The sequence below is a fragment of the Adiantum capillus-veneris genome, chromosome 22 (assembly GCF_014529385.1).
Source record: "Adiantum capillus-veneris isolate H3 chromosome 22, ASM1452938v2, whole genome shotgun sequence".
Taxonomy (NCBI): domain Eukaryota; kingdom Viridiplantae; phylum Streptophyta; class Polypodiopsida; order Polypodiales; family Pteridaceae; genus Adiantum; species Adiantum capillus-veneris.
Window position 1 is genome coordinate 148,070,973 of NC_140952.1, and position 21,536 is coordinate 148,092,508.

The 21,536-nt window shown below is 44.2% G+C and overlaps 1 protein-coding gene across 3 annotated transcripts in view; it reads right to left on the minus strand.

Moving 5' to 3' along the window:
* LOC147430405 (uncharacterized) overlaps nucleotides 1–19,166 on the minus strand; it is a 106,272-nt gene extending 87,106 nt beyond the window's left edge. The window contains exons 1-3 of one of the 3 annotated variants that reach the window (XM_086494865.1): nucleotides 18,698–19,166; nucleotides 18,287–18,516; nucleotides 372–482 (exon numbers count right to left, since the gene is read on the minus strand). In XM_086494865.1, the coding sequence (XP_086350991.1) occupies nucleotides 372–482; nucleotides 18,287–18,516; nucleotides 18,698–19,014 (658 nt within the window). In that variant the 5' untranslated portion in view covers nucleotides 19,015–19,166. Of the gene's footprint in view, nucleotides 1–371; nucleotides 483–18,286; nucleotides 18,517–18,697 lie in introns of those variants that run through there. The other 2 variants (XM_086494867.1, XM_086494866.1) reach the window with 2 other exon arrangements.
* Nucleotides 19,167–21,536: the final 2,370 nt, after the last annotated feature.

The window sequence follows — 21,536 nt, forward strand, 5'->3', positions numbered from 1 at the left end:
GCTGGAAATAAGAGCAAAAAAGCAACACCCTAGGCATAAGGAAGGTGACTTTTAAATGCACATGACACATAAACTTTCACTGTGGCGTTTCCTTTTGCCCGTTATGCACAGAGACATAGATGCCTCGTACATGAATTGTGCAAGAATTCATCTAAGCAGTCAACTTATGCAGTCTGTGAAGTTTTCACAAGCACACCTTAAATGAGAATCATTTTAAGCAAATTGAGCCAGTTTCAATGCTAAAGCCAATTGATAGGTCCGTCTCAATGCCCTCTTTCATGTAGGTTTCAAAAATTCAAAAAAAACTCTTGTAAAGAAATAGAACTGGTTAGTTCACGCTTCCATACATAGCAGACAATAAACTGTCTTACCACCACCGATGTGTCTGCTCATCAAAGCTGCTGCTATCTTCCACCCATCCGAACCCAACGTATGCAGCGGTATTAATTTCATAGCCACAATAGTACCAACGATAGTGGCCACTGCATTTCATAAAAGAGAGCATTTTTACTTCAGTCAGCCAAACTGTTCTTAAATATCATCTTGACTTCAATAATACGAAAAATCCACATCTGCATATTGTTGGCTGACCACTACACAAGAGTACTACACTTGGACTCCTTAGTTATTTAGGCTGAATAGATCTATCATAGGCGACTAATCCTAATTAGCATGAAAATCTATGTATTCTGAATTTGTGAACTATGTCCTCAATGCAACATCAGTATAGATGCCATGGTTAACAGGTCAAACTCTTACACAAAAAGAATTGTATTACGTCTCGTAAATTAGCCCTAAACACTAGCACAAAAGAGTCAAAGCACCATTGAACACAAATGCACCCACAATTTGCATGCTTCGGCTCCACTCAGATTCCAGCATATTCTTCAAGGAGCTCATTTACACACACACACACACCAAAAAAAATTAATTATGTACATTGTATACCATTTTTACATCCTCATTATTGTACCGATTGGAGCTACGTACATCATGCATATCATGCTTGTATACTTGACGCATAGAGTCTGCATTCTAAGCCCCTAGCTATAGAGCTCCAACCTCCTCTGCATTACATTACGTCACATAACACTATCTCAGTCATTGGATACTTTAGTCTGCTACCCATCGCAGCTTCTCAACTTCAGCTTCAGCTTTGGCTCTACTTTAGTCATTCCTTTCTTCTTCTTCTTCTTCTTCTTGGCTCTACTTTTGTCATTCCTTTCTTTTTCTTCTTCTTCTTCTTTTTTTTTCTGTTTTTTTTCGGGGGGTGGGGGAGGAGATATCACACAACTGTACAAGAGTTGTCTTATAGACCAAGTCAACGCAATAAACTCTCTCTCTCTCTCTCTCACACACACACACACAAAGAAAGCACATCGCTGATTCTCTATGACCCCCCGTGGGCGCCTAGAACATGCCTACCTACAGGGAAGTAAAACTGATACAACCGCTTGAAGGCTAAGTACAAGGCTGCCCGAAGGCATAGGACCTGTAAAGAGCAGAAGCCCATCAGAGACTGCAAAAACTGAAAGATAACGCCCGTAGGCTGAAACAACTGTAACATTGTAAAGCCAAGGGAAAAACCCCTCCTAATGAGGGTAAAAGTGCCCTGGGAGCCTGTTCTTGCGTAACTCATTGAAGATTGTGGTCAAGTGATCCCTATGCTCCTCTTCGGACTTTGAGTAGACAATCATGTCATCAAAGAAGGTACCCACAAAGTTTCTATGTGGTCTAAATATTATATCCATCATTCTATTGAACGTGGCGGGAGCATTCGTGAGACAGAACGGCATGACAAGAAACTCATAGAGAACAAATGTTGTCCTGAATGCAGTCTTATGGACATCTTCTAGCCTAATGCGTATCTGCTAGTACCCACTCTTTAGGTCTATCCTCTTAAACAGTGACGCTCCCTCAAGCCGATCAAGAATGTCATCTATCCTCGGTATGGGGAACCTGTTCTTGATGGTATTCTTATTCAAAGCGCGGTAGTCAATGCACTAATGTAAGCATTTCTTGGCCTCTCTTAGAGCTTTCCTTCTTCAAAAGATTTGCCAGAAAAATGCCTTTTCTGACCTTGTCCAAGATCATTGCTTAGAACAGAAGTCGGCTTCTATTCAGGAGTTGATGAGTCATGCGAAACGGGGTTTTGCCATTCACTCTGGCAGTCTGACCTACCCCACCGATGAGGTCATGACACAACGAGCCGAACAGGCTTCAGCGAATGAAAGTAGAAAGAGAAAGAGCAACCCAGAAAAGAAGGATGCACGACCCAAGCTTACTCCTCAGGAGAGAGCTCGCTTCATCAGGGAGAGGAAGTGCTTTGGATGCGGGGAAGATGGACATATCTCTGCGAAGTGCCCTAAAAAGGCACAGAAAGAACAAAATGACAAGGACGACGAAAGGCCTGAGAGTTCGAGAGCAGCTGAGAAAGTGGAAGAAAAGGCAAGATGAAAACAGGAATGGTTCCAGATTGTGTGGGTATTGATCCCAACATCATGGACGAGAGTAGAGAACTTTGCCGAGCTTGGGGCAAAGTGTGAGACCAAGAGGCCCTGATCTTCTTTGATGGAGGAGTCAATGCCAACTTCATTTCACCGAAATTGGCAGCGCGGCTCAAGATCACTCCCGATCGGATGGGACCACTTGCAAAGGCTGTTCTAGCGGCACCCAGCAGGGACGTAGCCATTACACCTGTCACTGGCAAACTTCGGTTGCATTGTCAGGGGTATTTGGGTCATGAGGACTTTTACATAATGCCTTTGGAAGGTTGTGAGTTCTCTTGGAAATTCCCTGATACCACAAGAACAGTGCCGTAGTCGATTATCGGGCGAGGAAAGCGACATTGACTACAGAGAAGGGCAGAACCATTGTACTTGACATTAAACTAAAGGGTGAGTCTGTCCCTATTGTATCAGCTTCGGCCATTTCTAATTAATGAAATCCAGTCTGTTTGTTTACTCGATCTTTATGAAAGAATTGAATGATAAGGATAGGACAAATATGTCTAAACTTGATAAAGAACGCCAAGATTTTCTCCACTCTCACGCCGATTGCTTCTCAGACGGCGAGTTACCACCTGCTCGTCCTGAAGATCATACCCTTGATCTGATACCTGAAAGCACACCACCGAACCGGCCACCTTACCGTGTGAGCCGAGCACAGAACGAAGAGATTATGAACCAAGTGAAAGACCTCTTTGAAAAGGGTCTTGTCCAGCCTAGTACTTCACCGTATTGCTCTCCAGTGTTGTTGGTTCTGAAGAAAGACGGATCTTGGAGAATGTGCATCGATTATAGAGCTCTCAACAAAATCACCATCAAGAACAGATTTCCGATTCCTAGGATCGATGATATACTCGACAGGTTGCAGGGATCCTCGTGCTTTAGCAGGATTGATTTGAAGAGTGGATATCATCAGATCAGAATCGCGTCGGGAAACGTCTATAAGACAACTTTTTGAACGAATTTTGGGTTATTTGAGTTTTTGGTGATGCCTTTTGGTTTAACCAATGCTCCTGCGACATTTAACCGGATGATGGACAGGATTTCTCGAGAGTACAGGCTATTTGTTGGCACTTTCTTTGACGATATCATTGTTTTCTCCAAGAATGAGGCAGAACATAGAGATCATCTGCTTCAGATCTTTCAGGCATTACGAGATCACAAGTTAGTGATTAATGCAAAGAATTTCCTACCAGAGATACACTTTTTGGGACACATTGTCTCAGCAGCGGGAGTGCAAATGGATCCGGCCAAGATAGAGACTATCCGTGATTGGCCCGATTTGAAGAATGTCCATGAAGTTAGAAGCTTCTTGGGACTGTGTTCGTACTACAGGCGGTTCATTCGAAAGTTTGCAGAGGTTGCTTCCCCTTTGCATATCTTGACACAGAAAGGAGTCCCTTTCTCGTGGGGATCCACAGAGGTGACTGCCTTTCAGACATTGAAAGAGAAATTAACTACGGGACCAGTTTTGACTTTGCCGGACTTGCAGAAGTCATTCGAAGTATATTGTGATGCTTGTGGTCGTAGTCTGGGTGCAGTCTTAATGCAAGAAGGCAATGTCATTGCTTACGAGAGCCGATTGTTCTCAAGGCCGGAAATGACAGTACAGATTTATGAGAAGGAACTTCTTGCGGTTATCCATGCTCTTACTCAGTGGCAACATTACCTACTCGGAGCGGATTTTACTGTCTTTACAGACCATCAGAGTTTGCGCTACTTCTTGTCACAGAAGCATCTATCGGGAAAGCAGATGCGGTGAGCGAACATCTTGTCACAGTTTCACTTCCAGATTGTCCATGTGCAAGGACAGAAGAATGTGGTGGCAGATGCTTTGTCTCGGAAGCCGTTGATTCTGGCTATTTCCGCGACCAGTATGCCACAGATACAGATTTTGCAGACGTCTTCACACGAATACGGGATGGGGAGACAGTAGCGGGATATTCCATTCGGGATGGCTACTTGATGAGAAAAACCATGTTGCGCATTACATAGTCGTTGACGAAAAAGGTAATTGACTGAATGCCACTGTCCACCTATTACGGGTCACCGTGGCATTGCTACCACCGTGAAAGGAGTAGAGAGATACTTCTTTTGGCCGAGACTCAAGAAGGATGTGGTAGACAGTTGCTTGGTATGCCAGAAGGTCAAGTTTGACAGGCATAAGGGATTGTTACGGCCTTTGCCCATACCCACCCGCCCCTGGAAAAGTATTGCAATGGATTTCATTTTTGATCTCCCAAGAACACGGAGTGGTCACGATGGTATCTGGACTGTTATTGAAAGATTTAGTAAGCCGGATAACTTAACGAGACTGTTTGTGGCCCAGATCTTCAAATTACATGGCATGCCTGAGATGATTGTTTCCGACACGGACCCCAGATTTACGAGTTTGTTTTGGAAGGCAATTTGGGAGAACATTGGCACGCAATTGCAGTTCTCGACCCGCAGACTGACGAACAATCTGAGATTGCCAATTCAGTGGTTCTAGATTTATAGAAGTCTTACATCTCAAATCAGAAGACTCAATGGGAAAAGTATCTACCTTTGGTGGAATTTGCCTACAATAACACGATACACTCTTCGACGGGGAAGGCGCCATTTGAGATTGTTGAAGGTGCTGCGAAGGTTCCACCCTTCCTAAGCACGAAAGATAAGATTTTTGAAGCGGATGAGTATACGCACAACTTAGACACGGCTTTTGCCAAGGTCCGCGAGGCTTTGCAGAAATCTCAAGAACGACAGAAAAAGGCAACGTATCGCCATCGTCGCGATTTGAAATTGGAGGAGGATGATTGGGTGCTCTTACGTTTTGAGAAGGCACGCCTGAGAAAGAAAAAGGGAAAGGAGAGGCTTTTTCCAAAGCTTAGTATGCGATACTACGGACCTTTCCAGATCTCTGAAAAGATAAACGATGTCTCCTTCCGACTGAAACTGCCTGACACTTGGAGGATTCACAATGCAGTTCATGTGAGTCTCTTGAAACCTTTCAAAGGTGATGTGCCTGATGATGGAAAACCGGATGAGCAACCCGAAGTGGAAGAAAACGAGAAGATTCTTGTTCCTGAACAGATTTCGGTACATAAGGATACGAAGAATAAAGGTAAAGTCCGAAGGCGGTTCTTGGTTAAGTTCAAGAAATATCTTGCATTAGATGCGAAATGGATGATGGAGGAGGACCTAGCAGATACTCCTCAGATTGTGAAACTTTACCTCGAGGCTTTTGGTTTAGCATAGTCTACTCCAAATGGAACCCAGAATTCAGCTTGGCCGGAGATCTGGTGCAATGGGATGCACAAGAGGGGAGTTACTCTGCTCCTTTGTCAACAGAATCACAGATGCGTTGATTTAGATACTAGAGTCACTGATGTCTCTTTGAGCTTCAAATATACTGAGAGCTGACAGTATTCTGTTGTATGACTTTATGAAATGGAATTCCTGAATATGATACTGATTTGTTCTTGACTTCTTTCTAAGTGCAGGAACTGATAGACGAAATGACTGCAGCATTTTGGTCTACTTAATCTCGAATAGACATGGTTGCAATAGGGGTTAGTCAATCGGACACCAATGAGGTCCCGACTGGATCTAGATGCGATTGCTAGCTACATTGCCGATAAATCATGATCTAAGATCCGAATGAATGTTGACTATCATGTGATGTCTAGTGATGTCCTGTGATGTCGTATGATGTGACTGTCGATTGGTACATGTGCTAGATGTGTGTTCCTAGTGCGTAGGTACTAACAATCAGTGTCTGCTAAAACGGTTTATGGCCTCTGTCTGTTTTGCAGGCGTAATAGAGGGCGATTACAATGCTTTCAAGAGGGGGGTATGTCACAAAGTGATGACGTGGCTGCCCGAGAGAAAAAACCCTAACCCTAATCTGCTGAAACCCTAACCCTAATTTTCAAAAACCCTAACCCTAGGCAAGCTGAAACTACTGACATGGCATGACTGTACGGCAGCCCCCGAAAACTGCGGAAACTGTATCACGTGGCAGGCCTGTACGGGCGCCCGCGTTTTGCAGCGTAATTTGCGGAGGTTTTTGCTGCTTTATTGGCTACGCAATTTCAGTAAGAGAGAGAGAAACTTTTTTGTTTTAGTCAAGCTTGAGAGAGAAAAAAAAGAGCCTTTTCTTTATTTTTAGGCTTTTGACTTTAAGCTTTTGGGACTCTGCTTTTGGCATCCCTTGTAAATAAATACGTGGTTTGGGCTACCACTCTCTAGAGCATCTGGACGCAGGGTCTGAGAGTGAGACCCAACCACTCTTGTGTTACGTGACACATCCAACCCTATGTGTCCGTGGACAAGCTACAGCATGACCAGGGTTCGGTTCAGTCAAGCAGTCTAGAATAGGAAGTGATCTGGCACTTTTGTGAGTGTTCGCAAACCGTGCATGTCCAGACACTTAGAGTAGATGCATATCCTCTGGTTGCACACAGCATGACCATCAGATTCCAGTTAGATCCTATCAGTAGCATTTTTACAGTGCATAGACCTATTTTCCCTATTTTTGACATTTTTCACTTAATTTTTTTAAGTGACTTTTGTTGGAAAGTAGGTAGGGCAATCTTGCTAAGTTTGTATATAAGCAAACCAGAGCTAGCACTTTCTGGCAGAAGAGGCAGCAGGAGCGCCTTGCTCAACAGGCAACTTCTCAGCAAGACCGACCCCCACACACTCTAGCGTTTTCAGCATTGCAGAAGGCCTAGCGTTTTTTCACCAGATCAGCCAGCGTTTTTGCACTTGCAGATTCCCGGCGACAACAGACGGCAGATCAGCCCTAGCGTTAGCAAATTCCCACAGCAACATAGCAGATTTCCTAGCGTTAGCAAATTTCCCTGCAAGGTCAGTTTTCAGCCCTAGCGTTTTTGGTTCGCAGATCAACCTTAGCGTTTTTGCAGATCTTCGCGACAGATTCATTCCAAAAACCAGCGTTTTCAGTTTTCCGCCTTTAGCACTCGCAAGAAGTCCCGAACCTCACAGATCTCACCTTCCTGCAGCAATTCCTCGCCGCACGAAGGGATCCATCGAAGTTTACAGATTCAGCCCGGAAAACGCAGATTTCAGCATCTGCGTTTTCAGCGCGTCGTTGTTGCATCGTCATCATTGCCGTCATCATCGACATAGAGTCAAAATTCAGCAGATAAAGATTTCAGCCCGTCTTGTCGTCGTCGTCCGAGCTTTGACCACATTTTACTGGCAGTTTGCAAAGTCTGCACAATGGGAGAAATTTCCTTCATGAGTGCCTGAACAATGGCCGACATCACCTTCGCATTACTTGCATCCCCATCAACAAGAATGATTAAAGAAACTCATCATTTTGAAGTCAAGTCCACCTATTGCCGCCAAACCTTGCGGGTCTTGTAACAAACTGCTTACGTGTCAAAGCCTGAAGAATGGAGCCAATTTACAGATGTGGCCGAGGAGCCTAAACCCTAAGAAGAACAAGTAACAAAAGAAGTCCTACCAACTTATGGGGACCCCGTTCGATGGGGCCCCAAGTAGCATAAAGGAAGAAAATAAGGCACGATCCGGACACATGCAAAAACTGATGACGTGGCAGATTTTCAAAAATTACGCTGGCATGATGACGTGGAGGGCTGTACGGATTTCTGCGTTTTGCGCTGGCTAATGACGTGGCAGGCTGTACGGATTTCCATAAATTACGCTGGTAGCTTTTAGCATTGCTCTTTGAACCAGAAGCTTTTGAGTTTTAAAGGCTTTTTACTGTAACTGCTTTTCAGGCCAAGGGCCTTTAAATATGAGGCTAGGACTCATTCTTTGGCATGCTTCCCGGAGAAGGTGCAGAGTCTGGAGTATCGGCTTGTACTGTGTTGATGCAATATAAAGAAATACCGAAAGGGGCGCCAAGGTTTGGGGTCAATTGTAACAGACTTACACACTCCAAGTCAAGAATCAATCACAACAGCACCAAAAAACCACTTCAAAACAATTCACAGATCATAATAGATTTGCATTGGCCCGGCGGAGTTCCGTGCCTAGAGATATTGGCCCCAAAGACTGGCACCCCTTTCTGTATTTCTTTATGTATTAATCAGATCGAAGTACAAGAGAGCGGTTACGGTTTCACTCTCAGACTCTACGTCCACATGCTCTGCAGAATGAGCCCAAAACCGCGTATTTAAAGTTTTTACAAGGGATGCCAAAAGCAGAGCCCCAAAAGCTTCCAAATCAAAAACAAAGTGTTCTCTCTCTATCTCACACAAAATCTCTTGAGTTTGTAAAAATAAAGCAATCCAATTCTCTCTCTCACAAGCTCAACTTGCGTAGAAAATAAAGCAAAAGCTGCACTTTTTCAGCGCCGCAAAATCCGGATATTTCCGTACGATGCCACCTCATCATTGCCAGTGCATTTCACGAAAATTGCTCCTGTTGCTAGGGTTAGGGTTAGGGTTTAGGACAAGTTTTAGGGTTAGGGTTAGGGTTAGGGTTAGGGTTAGGAATTCTGGCAAATTTTAGGGTTTGCAAGTTTTAGGGTTAGGGTTTGCAAACTTAGGGTTTTCAACAGCAGTCAGGGCTAGGGTTTCCTGCATGCTCTCGGGCAGACACGTCATCACTTTGTGACATACCCCCCTCTTGAAAGCATTGTAATCGCCCTCGATTACGCCTGCAAAACAAACAGAAGCCATAAACCGTCTTAGCAGACACTGACTGTTAGTACCTGCGTACTAGGAACACACATCTAGCACATGTATCAATCGACAGTCACATCACACGACATCACAGGACATCACAGGACATCACACGATATCACATGACATTCAACATTCATTCGGATCTTAGACCATGATTTATCGGCAATGTAGCTAGCAATCGCATCAAGATCCAATCGGGACCTCATTGATGTCCAATTGACTAACCCCTATTGCAACCATGTCTATTCAAGATCAATCAGACCAAAATGCTGCAGTCATTTCGTCTATCAGTTCCTGCACTTAAAAAGAAGTCAAGAACAAATCAGTATCATAATCAGGAATTCCATTTCATAAAGTCATACAGCAAAATACTGTCAGCTCTCATATCGCTGAAGCTCAAAGAGACATCAGTGACTCTAGTATCTAAATCAACGCATCTGTGATTCTGTTGACAAAGGAGCGGAGTGACTCCCCTCTTGTGCATCCCACTGCACCAGATCTCCGGCCAAGCTGAATTCTGGGTTCCATTTGGAGTAGACTATGCTAGACCAAAAGCATCGAGGTAAAGTTTCACAATCTAAGAAGTATCTGCTAGGTCCTCCTCCTCCATCCACTTCGCATCCAATGCAGGATAGTTCTTGAACTTAACCAAGAACCGCCTTCGGACTTTACCTTTATTCTTCGTATCCTTATGTGCCGAAATCTGTTCAGGAACAAGGATCTCCTCGTTTTCTTCCACTTCGGGTTGCTCATCAGGGCCCCCATCATCAGGCACATCACCTTTAAAAGGTTTCAAGAGACTCACATGGAATGCATTGTGAATCCTCCAAGTATCTGGCAGTTTCAGTTCAGAAGGAGACATCATTTATCTTTTGAGAGATCTGGAAAGGTCCGTAGTATCGCATACTAAGCTTTGGAAAAAGCCTCTCCTTTGCCTTTTTCTTTTCTCAAGCGTGCCTTCTCAAAACGTAAGAGCACCCAATCATCCTCCTTCAATTTCAAGTCGCTACGATGGCGATCCGCTGCCTTTTCCTGTCGTTCTTGAGACTTCTGCAAAGTCTCGCGAACCTTGGCAAAAGCCGTATCTAAGTCTCGCGTATATTCATCCGCTTCAAAAATCTTATCTTTCGTGCTTAGGAAGGGTGGAACCTTCGCAGCACCTTCAACAATCTCAAATGGCGCCTTCCCCGTCGAAGAGTGTATCGTGTTATTGTAGGTAAATTCCACCAAAGGTAGGTACTTTTCCCATTGAGTCTTCTGATCTGAGATATAAGACTTCAATAAATCTAGAACCACTGAATTTGCAATCTAAGATTGCCCATCAGTCTGCGGGTGGAACGATGACGAGAACTGCAACCGCATGCCAATGTTCTCCCAAATTGCCTTCAAAACAAACTCGTAAGTCTGGGGTCTCTGTCGAAGACAATTGTCTCAGGCATGCCATGTAATCTAAAGATTTGGGCCACAAACAGTCTCGCTACGTGATCCGGCTTGACTATTCCCTTCACTGGAATGAAATGAGCCTGCTTGCTAAATTTGTCAATAACAGTCCAGATACCATCGTGACCACTATGTGTTTTCAGGAGATCAAAAATAAAATCCATTGCAATACTTTCCGAGGGGCAGGTGGGTATGGGTAAAGGCTGTAACAATCCCTGTGCCTTATGCCTGTCAAACTTGACCTTCTGGCATACTAAGCAACTGCACACAAACTCTTCCACATCCTTCTTGAGTCTCGGCCAAAAGAAGTATCTCTCTATCCCTTTCATGGTGGTAGCAATGCCACGGTGACCCGTAAAAGGTGGACAGTGGCATTCACTCATAACCTTTTCCCTCAACGGCTGTGTAACGCACAACATGGTTTTTCTCATCAAGTAGCGATCCTGAATGGAATATCCCGCTATTGTCTCCCCATCCCGTATCCGTGTGATAACAGCCCTTCAGTTTAATATCAAGTACAATGGTTCTGCCCTTCTCTGTAGTCAATGTCGCTTTCCTCGCCCGATGATCGACCATGGCGTTGTTCTTGTGGTACCAGGGAATCCCTAAGGGAACATCACAACCCTCCAAAGGCATTATGAAAACTCCTCATGCCCCCAATACCCCTGACAATGCAACCGAAGTTTGCCAATGACAAGTGTAATGGCTACGTCCCTGCCGGGTGCCGCTAGAAGTGCCTCCGCAAGTGGTCCCATCCGATGGGGAGTGATCTCGAGCCGCGCCGCCAATTCTGGTGAAATGAAATTGGCCTTGGCTACTCCATCAAAGAAGATCAGGGCCTCTTGATCTTTTACTTTGCCCCAAGCTCGGCAAAGTTGTGTACTCTCCTCCATGGTGTTGGGACCGGTATCCACACAATCTGGAACCAGTCCTGTTTTCATCTTGCCTTTTCGTCCACGTCCTCAGCTGCTCTCGAACTCTCAGGCCTGTCGTCCTCCTTATCATTCTGTTCTTTCTGTGCCTTTTTAGGGCACTTCGCGGAGATATGTCCTTCTTCTTTGGGTTGCTCTTTCTCTTTTTACTTTCATTCCCAGAAGTCTGTTCGGCTCGTTGTGTCATGGCCTCATCGGTGGGGTAGGTCAAATTGCCAGAGTGAATGGCAAAGCCCCGCTTCGCATGACTCATCAACTCCTGAATAGAAGCTGACTTCTGCTCCAAGCAGTGATCTCGAATCTTTGTAGGTAGACCCAAGGTGAACCGCTCAATCTGTTCTCTGAACGAGATCTTCTTGAATGAAGAGGCGGGTAGAAAAGAGCTCCAGAATCTCTCACAGTAAGCGTTTATTGTATCTCTCTTGGTCATCCGAAGATGGTTCCAAGCAGCTCGTATATCGCGTTCATATTCTTGCGTCAACCAAGAAGAAATAAAAAGCTTCTTAAATTTCAGCCATTTAACTGGCACAGTCTTGTTTAAAAGAAGTGTGGACCACCAAGTGCGAGCATTCCCCTTAAAGTAAGAGGCAGCTCTCTGAATCTTGGAGTGCTCTGTGTAGCGTCCTCCCGCGAAAGCGATGTCAAATTGTTGTATAAAAGACAAAGCCTTCGAAGCATCTTGGTATCCTGAAAAAGTGTCAAATCTGATCGACTGTCCACCTTCCTTAAACTCTCGGACTTTCTTGCTTTTATCTTCCAGAAAGTCATACTGGTTGGCTTTATAAAAAATTCTTCTTGTTCGCATAAAATTTTCCGTCATCGGAGTCTGAACTGTCTGTAGACGAGTCCTCTGTAGAACTGTCAGTCACTGGGCGAGATTTAGACTTTTTTGCCTTTTTCTTGCCCTTTCCGAGGCGTTGTTTCTTGCTTCGCTTTTTGCCTTTTTTGTCTTCTTCGCTCGAATCTGAAGAGCTAGAAGAACTGTTAGAAGAAGAAGAACTAAGTACTCCTTCAAATCGAACATGCTTCTTCTGTTTCTTTGCTTTGTCAAATGTCGACTGACGACCCAAATAACCCGGGAAGTCAGTGCCTTTCTTCTGCTTTTGCCGTGCTTTTTAGCTTTCTTCTACGCGTCAAAAAGTTGAGCAATCCGTGCATCAACCACCTCTTCTAATTCCTTCTCTGAATATTGTTTGTGATCAGAAGGTTTCTTGAGAGCGGGTTTCGGGGGTGGTGTTGTGGTTTTCTGCCACTGCACATGCACTTCCTGAAAAGAAGTCTCGCTTGTAACAAATTGCTGACGTGTCGACCTACTAAAGAACGGAGCTACCAGCCGAGGGGCCTAAACCCTAAGAAGAACAAGTAACAGAAGAAGTATCACAAAGTGATGACATGGTTGCCCAAGAGCAAAAACCCTAACTGCTGAAACCCTAATTCTGGAAACCCTAACCCTAAGGGCAGCAGGGAGATTTCCGAAAAATTGCACTGGCTGATGACGTGGCAGGCTGTACGGATTTTCGTAATTTACGCTGGCAGCTTTTTGGATTTGCTTTTGGACCATATGCTTTTGAGTTTGAAGGCTTTTCACTATAAGTTGGCTGATGACGTGGCAGGCTGTACGGATTTTCGTAATTTACGCTGGCAGCTTTTTGGCTTTGCTTTTGGACCATATGCTTTTAAGTTTGAAGGCATTTCACTATAACTGCTTTTCAGGCTAAGGGCCTTTAAATATGAGGCTAGGGCTCATTCTCTGGCATGCTTCCTGGAGAAGGTGCAGAGTCTGGAGTACCGGCTTGTACTTTGATGATGCAATATAAAGAAATACCGAAAGGGGCGCCAAGGTTTGGGGCCAATACTCTCTGGGGTGGAATTCCACCACTCCGTGTCGCGTGTCGTCTTTCTCTCGCAATTCAGATGTTATTGAAGTGCTAAAAGTCTGTTTTAGTCTGTTCTTTTCTATTGGCATGTGGTGGCCGCCTTGTGACATCGCTCATATATTTTGCCAATTTCGGGTCCTTCGCAAAACTGAGCATCATCTTTGTTGCATCGCCAATCAATTGACGACGCTTCATCTCTCATTGCTCCGCCTGAGTAGGCCGAGGCGGGCCATACTCTCTGCCTGAATCTTCGTTGTGATCTTTGCCTGCATCTCCAGATGCAGAGGGAGTCGACTGATCCTTGCGTGAAGCCATAGGTGCCGCGGAAGAAAAAATTGGGGATCGGATTTCCCGTAGTAGAGAAATCGGTCGTGCTCTGATACCATTGTAACAGACTTGGACACTCCAAGTCAAGAATCAATCACAACAGCACCAAATAACCACTTCAAAACAATTCACAGATCACAATAGATTTGCACTGGCCCGGCAGAGTTCCATGCCTAGAGATACTGGCCCCAAAAGACTGGCGCCCCTTTTGGTATTTCTTTATGTATTAATCAGATAGCAGTTAGGGTTTCACTCTCAGACTCTGCGTCCAGATGCTCTGCAGAGAGAGCCCAAAACCGCGTATTTAAAGGTTTTACAAGGGATGCCAAAAGCAGAGCCCCAAAAGCTTCCAAATCAAAAGCAAAGTGTTCTCTCTATCTCACACAAACTCTCTTGAGTTTTGTAAAAATAAAGCAATCCAATTCTCTCTCACACAAGCTCAACTTGCGTAGAAAATAAAGCAAAAGCTGCAATTTTTCAGCGCCGCAAAATCCGGATATTTCCGTACGATGCCACGTCATCATTGCCAGTGCATTTCACGGAAATTGATCCTACTGCTAGGGTTAGGGTTAGGGCTTAGGACAAATTTTAGGGTTACGGTTAGGGTAAGGGTTTCTAGCAGAGTTAAGGGTTTGCAGATTTTAGGGTTAGGGTTTGCAGAATTAGGGTTTTCAGCAACAGTCAGAGCTAATGCTCTCGGGCAGACACGTCATCACTTAGTGACACCAATACTCTCTGGGGTGGAATTCCACCACTCCGTGTCGCGTCGTCTCTCTTTCAGTTCACTTGTTATTGAAGTTTTAAAAGTCTGTTCTTTTCTATTGGCACGTGGTGCCCGCCTTGTGACAGTGGTATCAGAGCATCAGGCGTGTGCTTTTCTGGAAGCACACCAGTCCTACAAAAGAGCAGACAGAGCTTTTGGAATTTTATTTGAGGATCCAACCCGGGCTTATTAGCCACTCCCACCCTTACTTCATCGCGCATCGGGCGCGCTCCCGTCTTCATCGCTCATGTCTTACAGAGCATAAGCCAATTAAGATCACTTGCAAGAGAAGGATCCAGATTTGTTTCAAGTCACTGTTTTTCTCAGAAGAAGTGCCATGCAGATGTTGACGTCTACAACTACCAAGCAGCATACTCCCAAGTACTTTGCAAGCTTTCAAGAAAAAAAAAATTGCCCGAAGTTATATGGTTTCTGACATCTTCCTTCAGAGTGCAACTTCTGGCAGAGTGGGGTATCCTGAAATGCTTGCCATGGAAACCCTAGCAGATTATAACTTCAAATTTTTCGACATCTCTCAGTAGATGTCTCTTCATGAGCAGATGACCTTGGATATCCAGTGCGATTGCTATCTTGGGACTACCATCGCCGCCAACGAAAACACTGTTTGTCCAAGAGCTGATGTACCATGCTGTGCTCGGCCACGACCCTATGGAATGAACCTAACCCTAATTTTTTTTGGTGCAGGTTTCAGGATGGAAAGTCAGTCGACTTTTCGAGCTCGACTAATGTCGAGATTGCTTTTTAAGTCTGAAATCTATTTGAGAACTTGTATGGTGATCATGTTTGAAATTAGTTTGAAATGGATGGTATCTGTGGTGCTGATTTAAATTGTTTGACTCTGGTTTTAATACTGGTTTCAATGATTGGTGATTTTACTCCCAGGTGGAGAAGTGAGAAATACTATTTTGGTATTGTTTGAACCTCGGAACGACCTGGAGAGCGTTCCGTTGTATGCTAGAAAACCTCCGAACGACGCAGGCCGATGCCTGGGAGCATTTAGTTGTATGCTTGAACCTCCAAGCGACGCAGATTGCGGTCTGGGGAGCGTTTGGTTGTACAGTCTTCTGAGCTCATGGCCCGGACCTTTTTAGGTTACTTGCGGGAGGAGTGACGAGGTAGTCGTTGAGTAGCTTCATACCGCAAACCGTTTGTCTTGGGGGAGTGCTCAGCGGCGCTGTTTGTTGTGTCTTGTAACATGGATATGTAAGCATTTGTGTTGCATTGTGATGTGCCAATTACTGAATATTCCTAATTGGATGAGATTGCCTGGGTATGTAATTTTAGTGCATCAAGACACCCGTGGAAGATCAGTACGGTCTGGGTGTGATGACTAATTTTACTACGCCCGAATATCAAGAGTTCCGATCTGGATGAAAGGAGAAGCTAACTCCTTGATCAAAACAGCCGAAAGGAGAAGCTAACTCCTTGATCAAAAGAGCAGAAAGGAGAAGCTAACTCCTTGATCAAAAGAGCCGAAAGGAGAAGCTAACTTCTTGAACAAAACAGCCGAAAGGAGAAGCGAACTCCTTGATCAAAATAGCCGAAAGGAGAAGCTAACTCCTTGATCAAAAGAGCAGAAAGGAGAAGCTAACTCCTTAATAAAAAGAGCAAATTGATTGTCCCTCGGAATGACCCTCGGAAATTTTTGAGCTAACTTGAGTTGTTTTGAAGATATGCTATAATCGCGGACGATTACTCTCTTTCAAGAAGGGGAGATGTAACAAATTGCTGACGTGTCAAAGCCTAAAGAATGGAGCCAACTTACAGATGTGGCCGAGGGGCCTAAACCCTAAGAAGAACAAGTAACAGAAGAAGTCCTACCAACTTATGGGGACCCCGTTCGATGGGGCTCCAAGTGACATAAAGGAAGAAAATAAAGCAGGATCCGGACACACGCAAAAACTGATGACGACGTAGATTTCTGAAAATTGCGCTGGCATGATGACGTGGCAAGCTGTACGGATTTCCGCGTTTTGCGTTGGTTGATGACGTGGCAGGTTGTATGGATTTCCATAAATTACGCTAGTAGCTTTTGGCATTGCTTTTTGGACCACAAGCTTTTGAGTTTTAAAGGCTTTTTACTATAACTGCTTTTCAGGCCAAGGGCCTTTAAATATGAGGCTAGGACTCATTCTCTGGCATGCTTCCTGGAGAAGGTGCAGAGTCTGGAGCACCGGCTTGTACTATGTTGATGCAATATAAAGAAATACCGAAAGGGGCGCCAAGGTTTGGGCCAATACTCTCTGGGGTGGAATTCCGCCACTCCGTGTCGCGTGTCGTCTCTCTTTCAGTTCAGTTGTTATTGAAGTGCTAAAAGTCTGTTCAGTCTGTTCTTTTCTATTGGCACGTGGTGCCCGCCTTGTGACAGGTCTTGTCTCCATGCTGTCGATGGTGTCCCACAAGCCTTTTCGTAGGAACCATAGCCACACAAACAATTCCCAATGAGCATAGTTATCTCCGGTAAGTTTGTGACTCGCGTTTGAACACAGGGGAGCCATCACGGGGTCGGGTCCACTCTTCAGGTCCATGTCAACACCTCCAACAAGTTCTCCTGCCCTCGACTTCTCACGGGCGCAAGCTCCTGGAGAATCGGGAAACGCTGCAAAGCCTCACCGACAGAAATTTAATGATCAGTAAATAGTCAACAAGTGATAGCCTTCATAAACACTGATCCCCCTTTGACTAATTCTCCATGCTAGTGTTCAAAAAAATGCTGAGTAAGCTGCATTTTAATACAACACTGCGTAGGCTGAAGAGTAAAGCTGCTGATGATTAAAAACCTTGCACCAATGACCTGCTCCTTCGCGCTCTCCCTCGATCACAGAGTGAAGCTCTAATAACATGTCAAAGTCGGTGATATGGAGGCATAGAGATAGAGAGAGAATGCATGAGAGAGAGAGAGAGTTTGCTCGAACCAACCAACGAGGCAATGAAATGGATGATTATTACAATGGGGACGGAGTAGTGCTTATATACTATAAGGAGGTCTTAAGTACCCCTAATATGGATTGCCCGAAATAAGTTAAATAAAAACCTAAAATGACAAAATAAAAATAGGATCATATTGGACATTCACTTCAGATGCAAAAATTTAACACCTATTTCGTATATCCAGATTCTACATCCATATTCGAAATTCCGAAGTCCAAACTCCGTAATGTTGAAATTCTTGGAATTTGAGCATGCATTTTATACAAAGTTGGAGACTACAACCTTGACTGGAAATCTATGTGGTGTCCAATCCCAATTTCTTAACATCATCAAAAAATAAAGTTAGTGCTAGAAAAACATGAATTTATTATGTGTCCAATAATCCCAATCTATGTGGTGTCCAATCCCAATTTCTTCACATCTTTCAAAAACAAAGTTAGTGCTTGAAAAACATGAATTTTCAAGCCAACAAGTGGACAGGCAAGAAAAAAGGTATGCACGAGTCACAAAGCATGTTACAAAACATGCCCTTCAAGAAGGCAGCAAGCTCCAGGGTAGACATTCTATAGGAAGAACAAGATAGCCTTACAAAAATGAAGGCTGGATGCAACAGCCGAGCAAAAGAGCTCAAGAGCATGCAGCTAGCCAGGCCTGACTTACTCAACAACCATCCCCGCAATCTCAATACCAGTCAGTTCAAGTACATTGTACATCTCATGCTTGAGACACACATGACATATTTTTCAATGTTCAGGCATAAGCACAAAATTGTGAAACAAGGGCATAGCAAAACGAAGATAGTTATAAGCAAGAAACAAGAGCTTTCCAGATCCAAGGCAAAAAGCAAGAAGTAAACGGCCTGTAGAGACCACCACCACCCGCAAATCTGCTTTGAGAAGAAGTAGAGGGACAGATAGTGGTAGTAAATACTGGTTGACAATGGAGTATGCTGGGGCGTCTGTCGCTATGAGGCCCATATTGCTGGCTGCAAGTCCTACGAGAGTACTAACGAGTGCCCCACTCAGCACACTTCCCCAATGTGTTGCCTTCTCAGACCTGCCAGCACATGGGCACCTCTCTCTCTCTCTCTCTCTCTCTCTCTCTCTCTCTCTCTCTCTCTCTCTCTCTCTCTCTATATATATATATATATATATATATATATATATATATATATATATATATATATATTATATATATTATTTATTCATTTATTTATTTCTCTCGGAAAAAAAGTTACCATATTCCAAATGCTGCGATGCAAAGGAGAACGCTCCACATGCCCCAATGACTTGAGGGAGCAACCAGTGGTGGTGATACAGAGGGGAAACCTGCTACTGCACGCACATTCATCCTACGCCTGCCACATTTCCTGGAAGCTGCAGCCCGATTGAATGCTGAGGAGGGCAGGAATCCATAAGTGCTGTAACTGTTGATCGCAGCGGTTCCACTGCAAGCTAAGAAGCGGAATCGTAAAAGAGCGGTAACGCGACATAGGGAGTGAGGAAGGGAGTGCTGATGGCCGCACTGCACATTCTGTGGCACAACCGAGCTCATGCTTCGCCCAGTCTCCAGATTGCAGACTCCTGAGTCCTGAGTCCTGACGGCAGATGCTCTGTGATGCGATCGAGTGTCAATACATAACCATCATACATACCTCGAGGCTCGCTTTACACCTAAGACTTGCAGAAGTTGTCGGAACACAAACAAAGCGAATTGACTATTGCCATTTGCCATACATAACTTTGTAAGGAAAGAAGTGTGTGTCTAATTAATATATAGAGAAGATGATCGTATAGAGGAGCCACATCGTGGAGGTGAAGTTATGTGTGGAATCGTATATAGTGGAAAAAACATGTAGCTAAACTAAACCAAAGGAAGCATTGGCAAATTTTATAACGAGTAAATATATGAAGCAGCAATGGGCTGTAATAAAAAATTGAAGTGCATTACTAACTTGTCAATTCTGTACGTCTGTTTTTCAATTATGCAATGTAGAGGGCGATGCTTGTGTCAAGCTACATAAAGCCAATGTGAATAGTTAAACATTTTGTCTTGCAATGAAGCGTCAGAGAGTGAAAATGCTAATTATATAGTGCATGTCATGCAGAAGTGCCATACAAAAGTATGGTGGAGAGTTGGCATTGTGGTCTCTCCAAAAATTATAAGAAACGGAAGTCGTGCCATGCCGCGTAGGCTTTATGTGTTGGACCAAGCAAATGCATAGGCATGAGGAATTGGATGCAGATGACAGACCTTACATTTTTGTCGATGTGGAGCATTGGTCCCTCCACTCTAGTCTCTGCATCATTTTTGCCAGTATGTTCATTGTATATACTCCTATGATCATCATGCTCTCTGTGAGTCCCTCGATCACCATCTTTGTGGCTAAGAACTATACAAGATTAAAAATCCATGTCAAAAGTTGCAGATCACTAAATGCGGGTCGATGCTAGTCCAATTTGCAAGAAACGACAACGCACAAATGAGCTTCTTTAAAATGTAGACCTTTGAAACCAAGAACCGTGTCCAAGAGGAGCTTTTTGCCTTGTCCAAACTCCACACTAAATGTCAGCCGATCACAAAAAGCTCAGTGCCACTCTGTTTGAGGCTTTTTGAAAACTTTTCATGTTTCTCACTGTCATAAAAATCAATATCTAATTCTCCTAAATGATTTTCTCATGTTAAACTGATCATTTAATATGGGAAAGTGCCCGGGGAGAAAAAGCTAGCAATTGGTTAAGCTAGCAGACCACAGACCGGCCACAGTAGGGATCCAAAGGAGGGAAAATAGGGATTCAAAGGGGGGGGCATCTGTAAAAGGAGTATGTGCAACAATGGGCTTAAAAGACCCTAAGGTTCAGCCCATTAAGACTTCCAAAATGCTAAGGTTCCAAAATTCAAAGGTTGTGTCCAAAGGTCAAAAACTTTGGGGGAATTGGATGCTTTGTGTGTGTCCCAAAAGTCTTTATCAATCCCTACATAGGAGGGGGCGAGCCTTGCAAGTAGGGGATGAGAGAGAAACACACACACACATACACACAAGCTCCCTTTACACAAAGGGAATGAGGGACACATGTCAGCTCCCTAGCCCAAATGCCCACAAGGTGTACCCAATTCCTATTGGATGTCCTTGGAGGTGGACCAATGAGAATTAAGCTAGAGTAAATCTAGTTTAATTAATTTAAAAACACTTAATAAAAGAACCAATAAGAATAAAGCTCTCTAGAAGACTATTGGACAGTCTCCCAAGGGGACCAATGAGCATTCAACAGCCCAAGGGCTTTCCTACTTCCTATTGGCCAGGAGGCAAAGGGGTCCAATGAGAGTTTAGCTGCATTTATTAATTACCTAAAGCTCTCACAAAAGGGGAAAGGGGGACACATGTCAGGAGGCTATCACTTATATTGCTTAATTCCCATTGGCTAGGCCTGGGGAGATCCAATAGGACTATAGCAAGAGCAAATTGGAAGGGGGGTCAACCGAGAGAGAGAGAGAGAGAGAGAGAGAGAGAGAGAGAGAGAGAGGGGGGGGCTGATTTTTGCAAGGCATTATCACACACACACACTCACACAATCTCATGTGTGAAGCAAAGAAGACTCTCTCTCCTTATCAAGCTTTAATGGAAAGCTTACCACCTACTTCAAGCTTGTGAGAAGGGAGGCCTACACCAACAACTCTTGGCTTTGTGATACACATCCAACCAAGAGCCAAGCTTCAATGCATGCTCATCTCCTCTACCATGCTAATTACTAAGCTAAGCAATGCTAATATGAGTGATTATGTGAGGAGATGTACATCTTTCTCGTAAGAATACTCCTTCTTCCTCTCAATCTACTCTCATACCCCGCTAGCTCTCACCATCTTTGAAGGTGTGTGAGGTCTTGGGTCTGAGACCATGAGGGAATTGATGTTGTGTTTGATAAGTGTTTTGCTAAGTGCATGAAGTTTCCATCTTCATTGCACTAGCTAGTATTGAAGGAACACAAGAAATTGTATTGTAAAATGTCTCTCTTGATGGGAGAAACCATAATACAAAGCCTTTTCGAGGGGGGACCGGCTCCATGCAAATCCGGTCC